Genomic DNA, 20,940 nt, shown 5'->3' with positions numbered 1-20,940 from the left:
GGATCGCCGTTTTCTTTGCCACCTTCGCCAATGGCACGTCTATCTTGGGTACTTCTTCCCACGTCTTTATATCGTCTGGGTTGAAAGGTAATCGGAGCCAGAAATCCCTCGGTACCACTAGCATTTTTTTCCGCCTCTTCCCATTCCTCTAGGATCATGGAATGGATGTGGTTATTAACCGGGAATACTCTAGTGACATGGGAACACAGCCCGCAAAAACTTTTCGTCTTGTATAGATAATTCTTCCGGGGTGTCCTGCAACTGCATATTGTCCTGTATTGCCTGCAGAAGCTCTGTGAAGAGCAGAAGATTTGTGCTGCTGAAAAGTGATATCTTTTCTCTCTTCCTATCGGCTCCTCCTTTTCATCCTGATCTGAATCTTCTTCGTCTGAGGAGGGGCTAGATTCCTTAAGCCTATTCCGTGACCGCTGCGGTTCTGCTTGGCTGGCCTGAGGAAGACCCAGGATCGAGATGGAAGCCTGGACTTCCTGTCTTATTATCGAACTCATGTTGGTCATTGGTGAAGTCTGCTCCTCCCCGACAATTTTAAATGTGCACGCTTTACAGAGCGGCTTACGCCAATTCTCCGGCAATTTAGCGGTGCAAATAGGACATTTACTCTTGCCGGATATCTTTTTCTCTGCTGGCAGGGTGGATGGCTCTCCCTAAAAACACAGATTTTGGCATCATCTCATTGTGTATAGGGTACTAGTGTGGTATCTGTCAAAATGGCTTTGGGAGTAGCCTACTCATGTGCCCCTGGCTCTGCTCTGCTCCCTCAGGCTTTGCTGACTCTTCCATTGTCAGGTGTACCTGTGTTTGCTCCCTCAATTCAGGATGACCGGCGGTGGGGAACTGAGCCCTCCCCCCTTAAATCCCTTTTACCTGGTTGATCTTGCTCATCCTCTCCCACGCTCTGCGCAGCGTGACCGTGCTTGAAAACGCCGCTCCGTGTGGCCGGCTCTCCCGCTGACACTGCCCCCGGCAGTCGGCCTAGTCCACCAGGAAGTGACACGCGGCTGCACCCAGAAGTGCCCTGTCGTCCACGCCTGGATGCGGATACTCTGCCGGCTTCTGTCGCAGGCTGCTGCGAGACCACTCTCAGCAGTATGCCCCCAGACGCTAGCCCGGATTCATTTGCCGGTTCGATCTCACCGGCTGCCTGTCACCGCTGTGTGATTGCAGGCTGGGGACGCCATCACTTCTGCCAAGGAGACCTTCAGCGGTATGGCGCCAGGACCGAGAGCCCCAAAGGCGGAGAAAGCGGGCCAAGTTTCCAGGAGCAGCGCTACACTGGGCTGGCTGAGGGACCCCCCATAGCAGGTATCAGCCACAGACTTCTTGAGGTGGGAAGGGAAAGGCTGGGCCCCCCGATCCTCACCATCTGCACAGCACAGTCTGAGGACACGCTTCGTCGTTCCTATCCCCAGTGGAACAGGAAAAACACTGAAGGGTGGTAAGGGAAGGGTCCTTTTAACCGCTCGTTGTTTCTGTCCCACTGAGGGTAAGAAGGATGTCCTCCATGGTGCTGTCAGGTGGTGAACTGGAAAATACTGTAGTAGTCACCGAATAGTAGAGTATATTTTTACTGTTCCTAATCTAGTCCTATCAACTAGTCTAAATTATTTTTTTATTCTTTACACACAAAGAAAACAAAACATCCAGATGCCGATCAGTGAGGTGTCGCTCGTCGACTGTATGACGCACACACGGATATCATGCTTTTTTCTGCTTTGCTATCAGACACTAACCCTGACTAAGGCTACTTTCAGATTTGCGTTCGGATGTACTGCACAGCGCTGCCGCTAAGCTCCGCTCCTGGCCGCGCCTCCTCCAGTCAGCTCCTCTTCTGATCGCATGACACTGCATGCAATCAGCGTACCCTATAGTTAGTGTTGGGTACGCTGGTCGTGCGCTGGTACACTTTTGCCGGCGCTTGCGCTCTTTTGGCGCTGCGCAGAGCACACAAAAATACAACACGGCGCGTTTTTGTGCGCTCGGCGCAGCGCCAAAAGGGCACAAGCAGCGGCAAAAGTGTACCAGCACACGACCAGCGTACCCAACGCTAACTATAGGGTACGCTGATAGCATGCAGTGTAATGTGATCAGAGGAGGAGCTGACCTGAGGAGGCGCGGCCGGGGCCAGAGCTTAGCGGCGGTCATGCGGTGCGCCTCCGAACGCAAATCTGAAAGTAGCCTAAATTCAGTAAAAAAAAAAAAAATTTGATGCAAAAAAGGATGTGGTGCCACAATGCGGCAAAAAAACACTGAAATACGTTATATAGTTTTCAGCAAAATGACACATTAGTACAAGGTGCTGGAACAATGCTAATTAATTTCACATACATTATTCAGAATATATTGTGCATTATGAAGGCGATTCCTAGAACTGGAGTTTAGCCAAGAAGGGTTAAGGCTCTCTCTTTTAATAAAGTCCATTTTTACAGTACCAATTGTACCAGTCTAGCAGAAGAATTTTATAATGATAAAAAAAAAAAAAAAAGATTTACTGATTTGTGTCTATTTGAAGCAGAAAGGAAATGGTCTTCAGTAATTAAGGTCAATCAGCTGAAAAATAAATGACGGTGGGGACACACATTGCCGAGGAAGAGCGGCTCAATTATACCTCCTACTGCGACTAATAGGAATTAGCACACTGCTCATTCAGACATATCCCCTGTGAACATAAATATCCACGTTACAGTCACCAGCGGCTACGTTCTAAGAGCTGGTCCAGAAAAGGCAAAAAATACAACTAAGCCAGGGAAGAACACGAAACATAACAGAGGAACTACAGTGTGATGATATATTTATATACATAAGTGTATTCCTAGGATATTGGGAAAAGGGAGCAATGGGGGGATTGATAAAGTGCAGGAGAATACGTCCTACAACAAAAAAAAAAAAAAAAAAGAAAGGCAGGACAGGGACTATCACAACTGCCCACAAGGGGTGCCAAACATTATGAAGGTTCATCCTAAAGCAGTCCCTGGGTGGGAAGTAGACTCACCGATCCAAGCTACATGCACCTCCTGTCTAAGGTGCGCCACCGCTGCTTGGAGAATCCTTCTACCTAGGCTCGCATCCGCTGAAGCCGGAATATGGATATTGTAATGTTTGGCAAACGAGTGCAGGCTGGACCAGGTTGCTGCCTTGCAAACCTGTTCCGTCGAAGCCTGGTGCCGAAGCGCCAAAGAGGCGCCCCCTGCCCGAGTAGAGTGTGCTCTGATCCCTGCTGGAACCGGCTCGCCTCTGATGCGGTAGGACTCCTGAATAGTCAAACGAAACCATCTGGCTATGGTCGATTTTGAGGCAGCGAGTCCCTTCCTGCGCCCCTCGGGGAGCACGAACAACGTGTCTGTCTGCCAAAAGGGTGCCGTCCGTGACACGTACCTCCTGAGGGCTCTTACCAGGTCCAACGTGTGAAGAGCCTTTTCCACGCGGTGTACCGGTGCTGGACAAAATGAAGGCAAGACAATATCCTCATTAATGTGAAACGAGGAAACGACCTTCGGCAGAAAGGGGGGAGCTGGTCTGAGAACCACCTTATCCCTGTGGAAAGTGAGAAACGGGGCTCGGCAGGATAGGGCCGCCAGCTCTGAGACCCACCTGATAGAAGTTATGGCTACAAGGAATACCACGTTCCAGGAAAGGTACGACAAAGAAACATCCTGTAGCGGTTCAAGTGGAGCTTCCTGCAGAAGGCTTAGGACCAAGTTAAGGTCCCAGGCGTCCAGGGGCGTCCTATAGGGAGGTACCAAGTGGGAGACTCCCTGGATGAAAGTCTTTACCTGCAAATTGGCAGCAATTCTGAGCTGGAAAAGGATGGATAAAGCCGATATCTTTCTCCCGAGGGAGCTTGGGGCTAACCCTGAGTCTAGGCCAGGCTGGAGAAAGGCCAAGATATTGGGAACAGAGAATCTAAGTGGAGAATAACTGCGCCCTCGACACCAAGAAAAGAAAACCTTCCAGGTGTGATGGTAAATTCGCACCGAGGTAGGCTTCCGGGCGCTAACCATTGTAGCAACCACCTCACGCCCAAACCCCGCCTGGTCAGAATTCAAGATTCAACTGCCATGCCGTCAAACACAGGGCCCCTGCGCTCGGGTGGAAGGTCGGGCACTGTGACAGTAGATCTGGGCACTCTGGCAGTCGCTAAGGAACGTCGGCCAGCAGCTGCACTAGATCTGCGTACCATGCTCAACGGGGCCAGTCTGGGGCCAGCAAAATTGCTGGAACCCCTTCTGTTTTGATCTTCGTGATGACACTCGGAAGTAGAGACAGGAAGGGGGAATAAGTATGGGAGGGGAAACTAGTTCCATGGCAGAACCAACGCATCCACGGCGATCGCCTGCGTGTCCCGGGACCGAGCGACAAACATGGGCACCTTGGCGTTTACCCTGGGGGCCATCAGGTCCACATCCAGTGTTCCCCACCGTTGGTAAATCTGCTGGAAGACCTTGGGGTGTGGACCGCGATATCATCGAGTGGTTCCTCTCGGCCCAGTGAAGAACGTGCCCTACCTCGCACATGATTACTCTGCTGCGGGTGCCCCCTTAATGATTTATGTAAGCCACCGCCGTGGCGTTGTCCGATTGAATCCAGACGGGGCGGCCTGCTAGAAGGTGATGAAAATGTTACAGAGCCAGCCAGATCGCTCGTATTTCCAACAAGTTGATTGGGAGGCGTGCCTCCTGTGGCAACCACCATCCCTGGGTCGTGTGGTGGCGAAAAACCGCTCCCCAGCCGAGGAGGTTGGCTTCGGTTGTGACCACCAACCAATGGTCTGGGGGAACTGACTGTTCACCACTCGAGTGACTGTCTGACCTGAGGGGACAATCGGCACCGGTGATCGAGCGTGAATGGGTTCTTGTCCCAGGATGACAAGAGGGCGTGCTGCAGAAGGCGAAGATGGAACTGGGCGAACGGGATCACTTCCATTGCTGCCACCATTTTCCCTAGAACTCTCATCCCGAAACGGATGGTGTGAGGGATTGGTTGGTGAAGTGTTCGGACTCCCTGTCGGAGAGCTAGAGCCTTGTCTCGAGGGAGAATTACCAACCCTCGGAAGGTGTCGAAGATCATCCCTAAAAAGGAAATCCTCTGAGCTGGAACAAGGGATGATTTCTTCACGTTGACTAACCACCCTAAGAGGGAAAGAGTATCTAGCGTGATGTTGACACTTTCCTCGCATGCCCGAATCGAAGGGCCCTTGACCAAGAGGTCATCTAAGTAAGGCAAGACAGGAGTGCAGGATGGCCATGACGATGCGTACTCACCAGCCCAGGTCGAGGGGAAACAGGTCCCAAAGTTCCTCAGCCAAATGACTCGAGGCATTTGTCAGGCGACATCAGCAAAGTAGGCGGCCGCCTACTCTGGTTTCGCCATGTCGGCTCACCATCGCACACGACACATGGGTGAGAGAGCTGGTGTCCTCAGGGTACAAGATAGAATTTGTCAGGTACCCCCCCAAGACAATTTTTTTTTTCTTTCCCGTCTTCCCAAGGGGGATACTTGGGCAAGGGCTTTACTAGGAGCCATTGAATCAATCCAGCACAACGGAGTCATTATTCCCGTGCCAGAACACAAGAAGGCTCAGGGCTTCTATTCCAACCTATTCGCAGTCCCCAAAAAGGACAGGACTGTCAGGCCTGTTTTGGACCTGAAGCTCCTGAACAAATTTATCAGGATCAAACATTTCCGGATGGAGTCTCTCCGTTCAGTTATATCGGCCATGGGGCAGGGAGAATACTTGGCCTCCATCGACATCCAGGACGCCTACCTACACATCCCCATTTTCCCTCCGCATCAAAGGTTTCTACGCTTCGCCATCAACGGTCTACATTTCCAGTTTGTTCACAAAGGTCATGCAAGGCATCGTGAAATCTGAATATTACCAAAAGATTTTGGGTCCCAAACTCCCAATGTAGTGTCCAGTGTCAGAAAGCTGGGTTGCATCCTAGCTCATGGGTCTTCCAGCAAGACAATGACCCCAAACACACTTCAAGAAGCACCCAGAAATGAATGGAAACAAAGCGCTGGAGAGTTCTGAAGTGGCCAGCAATGAGTCCGTATCCAAATCCCATTGAACACCTGTGGAGAGATCTTAAAATTGTTGGTTGCAGAAGGCGCCTTCACATATGAGAGACCTGGAGCAGTTTGCAAAAGAAAAGTGGTCCAAAATTCCAGCTGAGAGGTGCAAGAAGCTTGTTGGTGGTATAGGAAGTGATTGATTGCAGTTATTTATTACATAGGATGTGCAACCAAATATTAAGTTGAGGGTGCCAACACTCTTGTCTGACCCATTATTAATGTTTTGTGTGAAATTATGTCCAATTCACCTTTTTTTCTGTTTTTTTTTTGTGTTGTTCCAATACACACAAAGGAAATACACGTGTATATAACACAACCTGTAATTGCAATAATTTTCTGGGAGAAACTTCATTTTCTGGAACAATTTTAAAAAAAGCCAACACTTCTGGCCACGACTGTATATAGTGTAGGGATTCATTCTCTTTGGTAGGCAGTAGTAGCATTCACACAGGCAATGCAGTTTGGTCCAAACAGGTGCAGCTTTATTGCTTTCATAAAGCTCCAAGGGATTCCATCCCACCAAACAGCCTCTTCTGGGCACAAAGGTATAACTGCAAATAAACATTTCATTCTGGAGGCACGTATGTTAGTGCGGGCTCACCCGGACAGAGTACAGTACTTTCTCCTGGAGCAAACTTCGTACACAGAAGAGGCCTGATCCCGGCAGTCTCCGTATCCCCTTCAGCCTGAGCGCCAACAGCATCCAACACCAAACAGAGCTATTCAACACCGTGCACAGTTCACACTGAACAAGGCTGCAGCTCCAACACACAGACTGCTCAGCTTTCCTAGCGGACTCATGCAGTCTCCATTCAGAGAGACACCCCGGCAAGTCTCTCTCTCAGCTACAGCTCACATTTTGACTAGACACTCACCAGCTTCAGCACACTCGATTCTGCTTCATCCAGCAGACTGACACCCAGTGAACCCAGGTCCAAGTTTTTAGTCAAAATTAGGCAGGTGCATCTATAGAAGACCATCTAGTAGAGGAAAACCCCTTTAATGCAGCGGAGACCCAAAGCCACTGGCTCCTTCTCTGTAGTTATTTCAGAAGCAATTATGATGGTCCGAGAAACACATGTTGTTCTAAGGCACTGAAGAGGTTAATTATAGCAGTCACACACACAGCCTCATTGCGGGACAAGTCAACAGACTGATAGGACCACCGAAACAAGTGTAATTTATACTCATTTTTTTCCTGTTTTAAGTAATTATTTTCCAAATCCAAGGTAATTCTTTTTACTAAAACTGTCAACAGGTTTTTGCTACCCCATTTGAGAGCAGCATGACAGGGGCAGAGACCCCAATTCAAGTGATGTATCATATAGTCAGTTGATTGATATCATTTTGATAAAATTATTATTTTATCTGCTGCAGTTCTCTGAACGCGGAGCTCTGTATAGCCACGCCCACACCTCTGATTGGCAGCTTTCTGCTCATGCACAGTGTATACAAAAAGCTGCCAATCAGTAGTGGGAGCGGGGTCATACAAAGCTCATGGATACGGAGCAGTACCTGGCAACAGGAGCACTAGTCCTCTAGTGATAATCTCCTGCTGATAAAACAATGATTTTATAAAAACTGCAGCAAGCAACCCAGTTAGTGACACATCGCTGGATTCAGGATTTCCATCTCTAAATCATGCTGCTCTCAGATTATGGCGCAAAAAACTGGTGATAGATTCCCTTTAAATGTATGTCCAGGCAAAAAGTAAAGGTTCCTGGGTGTTTGGAACTATAAAAAAATAAATGAAGGGATGATCACCTACCAACACCAATCTGGATCCAGGGTCTGCGCTGGAGACATCACTGTTCCACCAGCAACAGGACCGCTGCAGCCTATGATTGGCTGCAGCAGTGACTTGAGCAGCACATCACACTCCTCAGCAGTCCTGCTGCTGGCTGAACAGTGGGGTCCCCTATTTATGTGTCAGCGCAAACCCTAGATCCAGGTGGGTGATGGTAGGTTAGTATCACCTGATTTTTTTCAGGCTCCGAACCACTGGAGAACTTTTCTTTGTGCCAGGTCATGAACTGGTTAAAGGAGCCCGCCAATGTTATTTTAATTTCCCCATCTATTAGCAAATTGCAGAGAACTTTGTGAATAAATGAAGTAATAAAAGAAGCGTTGTGAGATAATGTGCCTGCGCCAGGTACAACTTTCCTGATATGTCATGTCGGATGTACGAGGCTTGATCCATAGGCCCCAATGTCTGGCAGAAATCACTGCTCCGCTGACATACTTGTCATGCCACAGTAAGATATGGAAAGACTAGAAGCTGCTTGCTGACAGGAAAAATTCACAAAGGACAGATAAAGGTTTAGCAATAAAATCGCCATGGACGGCAATAGAACATATCTGTAACAGGGCAAATGGAGGGAAAAGAGGAAACGAGCCCCGGGGGAGATACCTGCGCAGATACACCGCCTCCTCCTCTTCGGTGTTACAGAACTTGTGAGCGTGCTTGGCTGCATCGATAACTCGCGCTCTGTCCCGAGGCCTCATGGGAAGTTTCTCCAGCTGGCAGTCTGAAAGCGAGGAGCAGAGGCGAATAAATACATAAGACACAGTAGCCCGGACATAGCAGATACAAGGGGCAGAGCACCCGTCCACTGGGAAGGCGAGAAGAAATCACTGCCGGATGCCCACAAGGACAGAGCAGCTGGCGTGCACCCCTCCCGTCACTCTACATCTATGGCACGATATAAGGAGACAGCCATAACCAACAGTGATGAGAGACCGTGCTGGGATAAGGTGTTATCTGGCATGCTCAGGTGCTAACAGAGTGTCATCGGTGTGCTCGAAAAAGTCACAACACGTGCAGGGATTTCCTGTTTCTTAGGCAATCCCTCCATATGTTACGACTGTCGAACAACTGTGAGACATGCAGCCGCGAGGACTCGAACATCTTTTTCGAGCACGCCGAAAACACTGTTAGAACACGAGCATGCTCAGCTAACACCTTATCCGAGAACGTTCGCTCATCACTAGTAACCAATGACCTGGTCTTGCAGTCATGGAAAGTGGAAAATATGTCCTTTGTTCTTTGCTTCGTGGGGCTCTCTAATGTAGGCCCCAAAATGATCTACCAATTGTCAATTATTACAGTGTGAACTTATGTACATGGGGATACCCCTTTAATATGGGTGAAATTTGAACATGCACAGACAAGTGCAAAAAGAAGAGATAAGCATTCACTAGGGGGACCCCATTTTCCCCAGTTTGGGGTCCCGTGAGTCATATCCTTAGCTACAAGCAATCATACGGCCCCTGCAAATTGGGGAATCTTACAGAACGTTTGCACATCATTCCCTTGTAGCCCACTCTGGTTGTGCCATGTAATCACAACATTTACAGCTGCTTACGTCATGACAGCGCCACTTGTGGGGTCCCAGAATCTGCAGGGATTTGAGAAAGCACACAAAGAAAGGCTTCAAGGACGCGGAGGGGTTAGACTGTTACAGTTCTCCGGGGCATAGGACGCATCGTTATTTCCCGCAGACAGCAGTAATGGGGTTCTGGTCATTACCACTGAAAGGTCTGTGATGAACATAACATTTAAGCTTAGAATCCTTATCGGCGCGGCGCTGAGCAGGGTCACAAATTAAATAATTACTGCAGCACAGCAGGCAGCGGTGCCGGCACACACAAGGACTCAAATCCAATTACCGCACAACTCGAGTGCCGCCTGCCCAAAGACCCCAGCTCACAAGACTTCACTCTGCGACAAAACCCAAATAAATCTGTTGATGTCATCTTAAAAATATGAATATTTTCAGGGAACGATCCAAGGGCAGATAAAATGGCACAGCTAACGCGGATCTAGAAGACTGCAGAAACAGTGTCCCGACACAGAGTGATCAGCACCTCCTGGGCTTAGGGCGAGAGAACAGTGTAAGGATGGCTGCCGTTTTCCCCATGCCCAGAGCTCGAAGAAAAAGTCAAGTATTTTTATTTGGCAGGGGTTATCCAGAAATTATAAATATTGATTTCCTAGCCGAAGACTAGGTCCTAAATATCAGATCGGTGGTGGTCCATCCGCCGCCAACACCGCCGATCAGCTGTGTTCAGATCTGGTGGCAGAAGGACGTTAACAGAGCCGGAATGGCACAGCTCACGGTGTCATGTCCATTGATAAGAACTACAGCTCAGCTAAGGAAAGGGCATCAATACTAGAAGTCTGGAAGACCCCTTTCATGGGAAATACAAGCATTTACTGAACCTGATATTCACCTCCACAGCCAATTTTCAATTTTATTTTTGCATTACTCCCTCCCCTTCTTCGAAGAGGTGTAACTTTTCTTTTTTTAGTTTTTTTCTTGTATACCCGTATGAGGATTCGTTTTTATGCGGGACGAGTTGTCGTTTTGATTGACACCAATCACTTTATCATAGAATTTATTGAAAAATGGGAAAAAATTCTAACCAGAATAATATAATGAAAAAATGCAATTCCGCCATTGCTTTTGAGTTTTGTTTTCACGTTGTGATAAAAATGACCTAGTGACATGACACGATTATAGCGATAAACATGAATAGATTATATTTTATTTAAGTGGTGAATAAAAGTTCAGCAGTTTGTTAAAAAAAATTATTGGGTCTGTGTCGGCATTTTCCAAGACCTTAACAAAATGTTTCGGGGTTTGGAAAATGGAGACACAAACCAACAATGTTATTTTTCCATGGATGGGGGGGGCTTTCTTTTTGCATGATGAGTTGAAGATTTTATTGACTTCAATTTAGGGTGCATACAACATTTTGATTGTTTATTCCATTTTTGTTTTTAGGGAGGTGTGGTACACAATAAACCAAAAATTCTGGCCTTTCTTTTTTTTTCTCTTTACAGTATTTACTAAATTGGCTAATTAATTGTATATTTTGACAGACTGAAATGTTATGCATGTGGTTATACCAAATACTGTGATATTTTTATTCTAATGAGGAGAAGGGAAATAAAAATGTTTATAATTTATAAAAATGTTTTTATATTTTGTAGTCCCCTTAGGGGACTTGAACTTGTGATTGTCTGATCGCTTATATTATATACTGCTAGACTACTGTATGGCAGTATATAGTGAAAATTGCAGTCTCCTATGAAAACCAGCATGTGGCTCTGCTTCCAACGAAGACTAAGATGACAGTGACGGGGACCAGCAGAAGGTCACTGGATGCCATGGAAGCCACTCCATCTAGAGGTTGATTAGACAGACTGACAGCAGCATGTAAATTGTTAACAGCGATCAAAGCTCAGCTACAGACGCTGCTGTTAGTAATGTAGCTGACAGGAGAGTCAGCTCCTAAGATGTCTCCACGTGCAGTGACCCTAAGGCTCACGTACATGTACGTCACTTTGTGCTATGATATTTAAGGGAGTCTACTAACCACATTCTGCACCTAAAGTATATTTATATGACTGGCGAAAGGTAGCAAAGCTGACCATTCAGCTGTAATGTCTGGGATCAGAGCGAATTCTGTTTCTGGTCACTTAAGCCTTAGATGCAACGATCAATAGGACAGCAGCGTCTAACTGGTTAGATAAAGAGATAGCAAAAACCTTCTGCTTTAATCTACCTCATCTAAGCGCATGATGTAGGCAAAGAGACCCTGAATCCAATGATTTATAACTTGGATTACTGGTTGCAGCCGTTCTGACACCAGAGCTTTTAGATTTAGCAATGCAGCAGAGCTGAGAAAGCTAACCCCACCCACACCAGGCCCTGTATATGCAATGTCCATAGACAGTGAGCTGCTTATCACAGGGCAGGGTGGAGTCAGATGATTGCCCGCCTGTCAGATAGTCACAGCAATGATAATCACCAGGTGATTAATCCTTCATTGTAAGTAAACAATAGAACACAGCAATTGAAGAAATCTGGGTCTAAAGGCCCCGTTACACATAACGATGTCACAGCGATCCGACCAACGATCCGACATGATGGGATCGCTGGGACATCGTTAGGCTGATCGCTGGTGAGCTGTCACAAGACAGCTCCTCCAGCGATCAGGACCAGCAACGCTGGTTTCTAATGTAAACATCAGGTATCCAGGAGCAGCGCGACTCCTGGATACCCCATGTTTACCTTGGAAACCGGCGTCCAGCATCGCTGGTCTCTCGCTGCCACATGCAGCGATGCATGCAGGCCAGCGTGAGACCAGCGATCGAAAAACGGCCCAGGCCGATCCTGCATGATCAGCGATAACCGGCAGGGGAGCCGGTCGTTGATCCCCGTCACAAACAGCGATCTCGCTGGCGAGATCGCTGTGGCGTCACAAAATCAGCGATCTCGCTATGTTCTTTTTTTCCCTGCATAACGACTCCCGCTTATGAATAGTCAATGTCAGGCAAGGGAAAAGGTAAATGCCCCAGAGATCATCTCTGATAAGGTCACATTGGGCTCAGCTAACATGCTCACAATGGAGGACATCAAGCAAAATCAAAATTATGTTTATTCAGTTCTGCAGCCATTATTCAATGATGTAGCAAATTTAACGGGACCAAACTAGTAAAAGGTCATCTTTGAGTTGAAAAAAAAAGCAGCAAAAGAATTGCAGGGAAAAAGTGAATGCGCATAAATAAAGAGGACTAATGATGGTTGAACCCAAACAGAAATGTTCGGCGTTCGTACCTGATGGTTACTATTCAGGTCTGAAGGCCGAACAAGGACTTCCTGCTGAAGTCCTCCAATGCAGCGTTTGGGGTAAGTCCGTGGTGGTGCTGAGGAGAGACTGAGACAGAGATTTTTTTTCTTTTCAGTTTGGGTATCCATATCCATTATTTTCAAGGGTTTCGGGTGGTTCTGGTGGAAGTTTGGGTACTGTTCTGGTGCCCAAACCGAAGTTTCTAAAAAGTTCGGGTCAGATACCAGAATCCGAATTTCCACCGGTCCTCCCCCCTAAAGAGGACATATCACAAGGAGTAATAATATGCTTATCACGTATAGGTCGTACCCAAGAAAGAGATAATTGAGGTCCGAAATTCAGGACATAGAGGTCCCACCATGCACGGGGCCTTTCTATAATCCCTCAAGGCGACATCCAGTGAAGAGCATCAAAATCTTAGCGTTCTAACTGAAAAAGCGAGATCTACAAGTGCTATACCCAGATAGTCCTGGGATAGGTCCTCTTTAGCTGATGGTCCAGCAATGTGGGGCTGGAGGAGAAAAGGTCCAGCTCCTGCACGGTTTGGTAGAGAGATAAACATAAGCAGCATGGTGGTGCACCCCCTGACCTTTATTGCTCAACAGTCGTGTTTTTGGGGAAACACAGAGAATGGGAAGATAGCACATATACCACACCGAGATGGCACGTCTGTTAAGAATGGGTCACCGAGGAGGAAAACTAAACAAGCCAAGCCACAGAAAACCAGAGAGGTTGCTAACTATGCAGATTGCAGACCCCTGATCCTAACCACACAACTAGCAGCAGCCGTGGAGCTTTCCTACGATGAATCTAGACGCCTCGTCACAGCCGGAGGACTAAATAAGCCTAAAGCAAGAAAAGGGAATAACTGCCCAGGAGCAGACCGCAAAGGAATAGACAGCCCCCACACATGTCTTGACGGTGAAACAAGATGAAAACACAAACACAGGCAGGAAAATAGGCTGAGCAAACGATGGGGCCCAAACTAACTAGAAAGGACAGGAAACGAAAGACACTGTCTGCAATCTGACGAAAAAACCCTACAAAAATAATGTCCAACACTTCTGATAACAAAATTAACCCTGAAGTCACTAGACTTCTCCCACTATATCAGCACTCTGAAATATTCTGAGACAGAGCAAAAAGAGGCCAAACTAGTAAGGGACAAAAAGCAAATTGGCAAATACAGAGAGAGGAAATTCAGCACAGTCCCAGCAGGGGCTGGCTGACCACACAAAAAACTTAATAGACCAACAAAATCAAGTGTGAACATTAGCAGAAACACTTAGCTTGAGATGACTGGAACAGAGCTGAAAACCAAGACCTGAAAAGCCAGAAGGAATCACCAGCACCAGAATAGGGCGTCGGCTGTCTTAAATCCAGTCTGAGATTCCAGAGATCCAATCGTTATCCTCATCATCAGGTGGCAGATCTCTACTAATTAAATCAACCTCACTACCTCCTGTTACCACCAGAGGGAGCCCGGAAGGAGAACTGACAACTGGTAGACCAGAAAAAGAACTCACAACAGTACCCCCCCTTGGAAGAGCCAATCGAAAAGAAACAGGATTAAGAATCTCCAAAATCTTATAAGGTCCAATAAATCTTGGCATAAATTGTTGGAGATGCAACCTTCATAGGAATATTCTTAGACGAAAACCAAACCATATCACCCACTTTAAACCGGGGACCAATGGTCCTATGCCGGTTGGAAAATCACTGGGCCTTTTCCCGAGAGAGTGACAACTTATCCACCACTTGGTCCCATATCTGCTGCATTCTCTCAACCACAGTGTCCACACCTGGGCAGGACGAAGATTCCACTTGCCCTGAAGAGAATCGAGGATGAAACCCAAAATTACAGAAAAAGGGTGACATCAAAGTGGCAGAACTAGCTCTATTGTTCAGCGCGAATTCGGCCAAGGGCAAAAATGAGACCCAATCATCCTGATCAGCAGATATAAAAAATCTTAAATAAGACTCCAAGGTCTGGTTTGTTCTCTCAGTCTGCCCATTGGTCTGGGGATGAAACACGGAGGAGAAGGATAACTGAATTCCCAGATTGGAACAAAAGGCTTTCCAGAATCTGGAAACAAACTGGACTCCTCTGTCCGACACAATGTTCTCAGGAATCCCATGTAACCGAACCACCTGTTGTAAAAACAAGGGCACCAACTCAGTGGAAAATGGCAACTTTGAGAGTGGTACAAGATAGACCATCTTCAAAAATCTATCAGAAAATCACCCAGATAACAGTCATTCTCTGAGAGACAGGAAGATCAGAAATAAAATCCATTGAGATATAGGTCCATGGCCTCTTGGGCACCGGCAGGGGCATCAGCAACCCACTAGAACGAGAACAGGGTTTTGACCGAGAACAAGTCCCACAGGACTATACAAAATTCCTGACAGCACGAGATAAGGCAGGCCACCAAAAAGACCGACTCACTAAATCTCTGGTACCAAAAATACCTGGATGACCAGCCAATGCGGAGCAATGAACTTCAGACATCACTCTCTTTCTCCACTGGTCAGGAACATACAATTTTCCCATAGGGCAACGCTCAGGTTTATCCTCCTGAAATTCCTCCAGGGTGTGACGAACAGCCCACGGCCGTTCGTCCAAATACGGGCGACTGACGGGGGTCCCGCTGCCACCAAAACGCGACGGACAGCGGACCCTGTGTCACCACTATGTCACAGTCCCACCACTGACACGGGTGTATCAGCGGACGGAGGGACGAGACACACTGCCGGCACACGGCTATCACAGGCACAGTTGGGCTTATCTTAGTTATCCCACCACTGGCACCATGTGACCAAAATATCCAGCAAGCTACTCTCGCTCTACAATTTGCCGCAGGGGGAGATTAATTTGGATGCCCCACCACTGCTATCAGTCTTCCAAGTACTGCTGGGATTTATGTATATCCCACTTTCTCAGTTCCACTTTGGAACTCGCAGCTCTCCGGCGCCCCCCTTACCCTCAGGTCAGTCAGGGAACTGCACCTAGGATAATTAGTGGCCGGACGGGCTGCCTGTTGTGAACCGGCAATCAGGCTTCTGCAGTAAGGGAATTCTCAATGCTGTGGCCGCAGCCCCTTATTCAGCAATATAAGACCCTTCGGTACTGCCAGCAAGCTGCAATAGCCGTACACAACGCGCTGCCACCAGTCACGGTTACTTAATTCACAGTGTTAAATTAAGAGGGTCCGTGGCAAACCCCTTGAATTAGTAGCGATTATCTATCAAAGGCGTATAGTTCGATTCTTAGAGCATAGAGACAGACTAAATATTAAATCATTTATTTTCCGAAAGAGGACAGTGATTACAGATAAAAGTTGCTATAAAATTGAGACATAAAATATGTACAGTACAGATATAAAATAAAAGGATTAAAACAGAGGTACACTCACGGTTGATCATGACTCTCTAGGCAAACCCATGCGGCGGAGAAAGAAGGCGGAGCCACACATCTCCACTCATCTGGAGTTCTTGTCAGCACGAGGATTGGAGCTCTTCTGTGCTGGTTTGCCCAGGGAAGGCCTTATAGGCTTTGCTTTGTGACATCACGGAGAGATGCATTCTGGGTTGATCCCTCCTCTCTCATCCGAGTTATGTTTTGGCTACAAAACTTAGATTAGCTATAACTTTATGGGAGAAGCTGGTATGGACTCATCAGTGGTATCATGTTTCCCAGCGTAATGAGCCCATCAAGAAAACATCAAACATCTATGCGATATGACCGTCCATTTGGGCGCAAATCATATCTCAGGTTCTGGACATCCGAGAGTTTTGCAACAGGCACCACAGCGAAGCTGGGTCTGCTCGGATCGCAGAAATATGATTTTTATATTTCTGCTGGGTATGGTTTTCGCGGGACAATCCCTTATTGTTTTATTCAAACTCCTGGTCTCAAACAAAGAGTTTAGTTCCCGCACTTTTTTTTCTCTTTCAGCTGAGAGAAGCCAAATGGTGTGAGGAAGATGGTCTAGCTAATTAACATTCCTGCTCTTCCAGAGGAAGTGGCAGGGTTGATAAAACCTGGGGGGAAGGAATTCCTACTACTGACAGTTTACAATGTCCTAGGATGGAGGATTTGTAGCACATTCCAACAGAAAACATATCTTGCAGACATTGTACATCACACCTCCCCCCTTAAGAGGGCGCTAAGGAGGCATTACCTCTCGGTAATCGGCCATGCGCACCTCAGCGGGTTCGCCCCGGCGGGACAACCCATCGGCATTGCCATTTTCACTGCCCTTCCTGTGTTTTACAGTAAAGTCGTACTGTTGTAGGGCAAGGCTCCAGCGGAGCAACCTTCCATTGGTTCCGGACACTGTGTGCAACCAGCTCAGAGGGTTGTGGTCAGTTACCACCGTGAAGGCGCGCCCGTACAGGTAGGGCTGCAAACGCTGCAGTGCCCACACCATGGCCAGACACTCCTTCTCGATGGTCGAGTATGCCACTTCCCTCGGCAAAAGTTTCCAGCTCAGATACAACACAGGGTGCTCTTGGTCCCCCGAATCGACCTGGCTAAGCACAGCACCGAGGCCAAACTCGCTGGCGTCGGTCTGTACCAGAAACGGGCGACTGCTGTCGACTGCTCTCAACACTGGAGAGCTGCACAGGGCTGCTTTCAAAGCTTGGAAAGCCGCTTCACAGTCATCTGTCCAGTTGACTGTTTGGGGTAGCCTCTGCTTGGTGAGGTCAGTCAAGGGTTTGGCAAGGGCGCTATAGTCCTGTACGAACCGCCTATAGTACCCTGCAGTGCCCAAGAAGGACTTCACCTGTTTCTTTGTCCTGGGGGTGGGCCAGGACACGATTGCGTCCACTTTTTCTGGCTCCGGAATCAAGGAACCCCTGCCTACCCGGTGCCCCAGGTAGTGGACCTTGTGCATGCCTATCTGGCACTTCCCCGGCTTGATGGTCAGGCCTGCCTGGTGAAGACGCTTGAGCACCTCCTGGAGGTGCTGAAGGTGTTCCTCCCAGGTGGAACTGAAGACGGCAATATCGTCTAAGTACGCCACCGCGTACTCCTCCAGTCCCCGAAGCAGGTGGTTGACCATCCGCTGGAAAGTGGCAGGGGCATTCTTCATGCCGAAGGGCATGACCGTGGACTCGTACAGTCCAAAGGGGGTGATAAAGGCGGATTTCTCCTGCGCCTCCGGGCTCAGGGGAATCTGCCAGTATCCCCGACTCAAATCCATGATAGATATGTACTTGGCTTTTGTCAACCGCTCGAGCAGATCCTCGATGCGCGGCATTGGGTGGGCATCAGAGGTTGTGATGGCGTTGAGCCCCCTGTAGTCCACACAGAACCGCGTGGTTCGATCCTTTTTAGGCACGAGGACTACAGGTGAAGCCCACGCGCTTTTTGACCGTCGAATCACCCCCAGCCTTAACATCTCATCGATCTCTTGGCGCATGACTTGTTGCACCGTCTCAGAGATCCGATAAGGTGTTCGCCGTAATGGGGCGCGATTCCCGGTGTCCACCTCATGAACCGCTAACTCCGTCCTCCCCGGTTGGTTGGTGATCACAGCCCGGAAGGGTTCCAGGGTGGCCATCAACTGCAACCGCTGGGGTACGGTTAGCAAACCACTTATCTCCATGTCCTCAATGGACCCATCGGCCTTGGCCTGGGCCAGCATGTCCAGGAGGGGATCTTCCTCCCCATCCTCTGGCAGATTGCAGACCGGTAGGACGCAAGCTTCACGTTCGTAGTGCGCCTTCAGCATGTTGACGTGAAAGGCCTTGCGCCTACCCCGAGCATGGTCAAGCGTGACCACGTAGGTGACCGGGTTGAGCTGTTGGTGGACGACGTACGGGCCTTCCCAGACTGCCTGAAGCTTATCCGTTGGTACAGGGACCAGCATCCACACCTTTTGACCCACCTGGTAGGTACGCTCCCGGGCGTTCTGGTCGTACCAGCGCTTCTGGTCAGCCTGAGCCTGCGTCATGTTGTCATGCACCAACTGCGTCAAGGTCTGCATCTTGTCACGGAAGCGCATGACATAATCCACGATGGACACTTCTGTGGGGTTTGGCTCATCTTCCCAGGATTCTCTTATCAACCCAAGGGGTCCCCGGACTCGCCTGCCATACAGGAGCTCGAAGGGGGAGAACCCGGTCGAGGCCTGCGGAACTTCTCTGTAAGCGAACAGCAGGTGTGGGAGGTACCGCTCCCAGTCGCGCCCTTGGGTCTCAACCAGTATGCGGAGCATCTGTTTGAGGGTACCGTTGAAACGTTCACACAAACCATTAGTCTGTGGGTGATACGGACTCGATACCAGCTGCGTCACCTGCATTTTCTCACAGAGAGCCTCCATTAGGCGAGACATGAATTGGGGCCCTTGATCGGTAAGCATCTCCCTGGGAAATCCTACTCTTGAAAAGATGGTCACCAGTGTGTCAGCCACCTTATCTGCCCTGGTTGAAGACAGAGCTACTGCCTCTGGGTACCGGGTAGCGTAGTCTACCACGGTGAGAATGTATCGCTTTCCGGAGCTGCTGGGGACGGACAGCGGTCCTACAATGTCCACCGCGATTCTCTGGAAAGGCTCCTCTATCACCGGCAAAGGAATAAGGGGAGCCTTAAGAGCAGGCCCCGCCTTACCCACTTTTTGACAGGTGGCGCAGGAGCGGCAGTAGTGTGTTACATCTGTCCCCATTTTGGGCCAATAGAAGTGTTGAGACAGCCGTGCCTTTGTTTTGCTGATCCCCAAGTGTCCAGCGAGTGGAATCTCATGGGCAATCCGCAACAACTCGGTTCTGAACTGATAGGGGACGACCAGCTGTCTTTCCCTCAACCACTCCTTTTTAGGATCTCCGGGTACTGTCTCCCGGTACAACCTTCCTCGTTCCCAGAACACCCTCTCCTTATCAGACTTGGAGGTGGGCGTCTCGGCGAGACCTCTCAATTTCTCCAGGCTGGCATCTGAGTGCAGAGCAGCCTGGAACTCCATGCTGGAGGCTGCCAGAAGTGACGTCAGGGTACCTCCTTTACTGGGACCCTCTGGAACCGGCTCTGGGTTCACCTCTGGTTCAGTCTCTCCTGTAGCAGCAGAGGGTCCAGAAGACAGTGCGTTACCTGCGATCTGGGCACTCTGACTGCGTGTGACAGCTGCTATGTATGCTGTCTCCCTGGGGATTTCTACAGACCCACCAGCCGGTGCTGCCCTGGGCTCTACCTCCCCATCCACCCCCAACACTTCAGGAGCAGTGCTACTTATGGGCCAGTGACCTTCCTCGGTGGCACTGGTCAGCTGCATGGCATTACCTTCCTCATGGTCCCCATGCACCTCCCCATTTCCTTGAGCACCGTTGCTTGCTCCTGCCAGGGGTTCCTCAGCCGTCTCACTCCGCAGAGTGACGGGGCCGAGCACTTCGGTACCTGTGGACACATCTACCGCTTCAAAGAAAGGGTTAACGGGTTCAGTCGGCACAGATACATCAACATCATCATCATACCTGGGGAAAGAATGGTTGTTAGTTGCATCATTACTCATCAAGGCATTAGCAGGTAACACATTCAGTTTTCCATCATCAACATCATCAGGGTTAACGTTACCCTTATTATCAGTTTGGGGAAGGGTGTCAGGGACATAGTATGCAACCATCCTCCCCAAGTCAGTCCCCAATAAAACATCAGTGGGCAGGTTTTCAGACACTCCCACCTCCCTCAACCCGCTCGCAGCACCCCAATCGAGATAAACCCGGGCCACTGGCAAGGGACAACGGTTGCCTCCAATCCCGGTGACAGTCAGGGTTTTCCCCTCGACAAACTCTTCAGGGGCCGCCAGTCCAGGACGGATGAGGGTTCGTTCAGCCCCGGTGTCCTTGAGGCCTGTAGCAAGACGGGCCCCCACCTGAACAGGTTGAACGTTGTCGTTAGCCCTCCCAACCACACCTCCCACCAAAAGAACAGAGGCGTTGGGCCTGGGGGCCTTGGCTGGGGGGTTCTTCGGCCTATCCGGACAGGTGTAAGAGAAGTGACCAGGCCGCTTGCAGTGGTGACACAGGCGACTGTCAGTAGCCGGCCTGTTGTTGGCAACAGGGACAGGGCCTCCGGAGGGACGGCTAGCTGGGGCACTGGGGTTGGTTGCCGGCTTACCCACTCTCCAGCTGGTGGTGACTGGCCTCCGCATCTCGGGCTTCCGGTTGGCCTCGTAGTTGTCAGCGATCTGCGCCGCTTTGTCCGCGTTC

At 49.2% G+C, this 20,940-nt stretch overlaps 1 protein-coding gene across 1 annotated transcript in view; it reads right to left on the bottom strand.

Moving 5' to 3' along the window:
• STEEP1 (STING1 ER exit protein 1) overlaps positions 1–20,940 on the bottom strand; it is an 82,286-nt gene that overhangs the window by 49,462 nt on the left and 11,884 nt on the right. Inside the window, exon 2 of the mRNA XM_073556106.1 lies at positions 8,504–8,621. Coding sequence (XP_073412207.1) covers positions 8,504–8,621 — 118 coding nt within the window. The remainder of the gene's footprint in view (positions 1–8,503; positions 8,622–20,940) is intronic.

This window comes from Dendrobates tinctorius, unplaced genomic scaffold, assembly GCF_039654945.1.
Source record: "Dendrobates tinctorius isolate UK_male_01 unplaced genomic scaffold, ASM3965494v1 ptg000231l, whole genome shotgun sequence".
NCBI lineage: Eukaryota > Metazoa > Chordata > Amphibia > Anura > Dendrobatidae > Dendrobates > Dendrobates tinctorius.
Note: the sequence above shows the minus strand (reverse complement) of the source record. Positions and strands in the feature narration are given on the sequence as shown.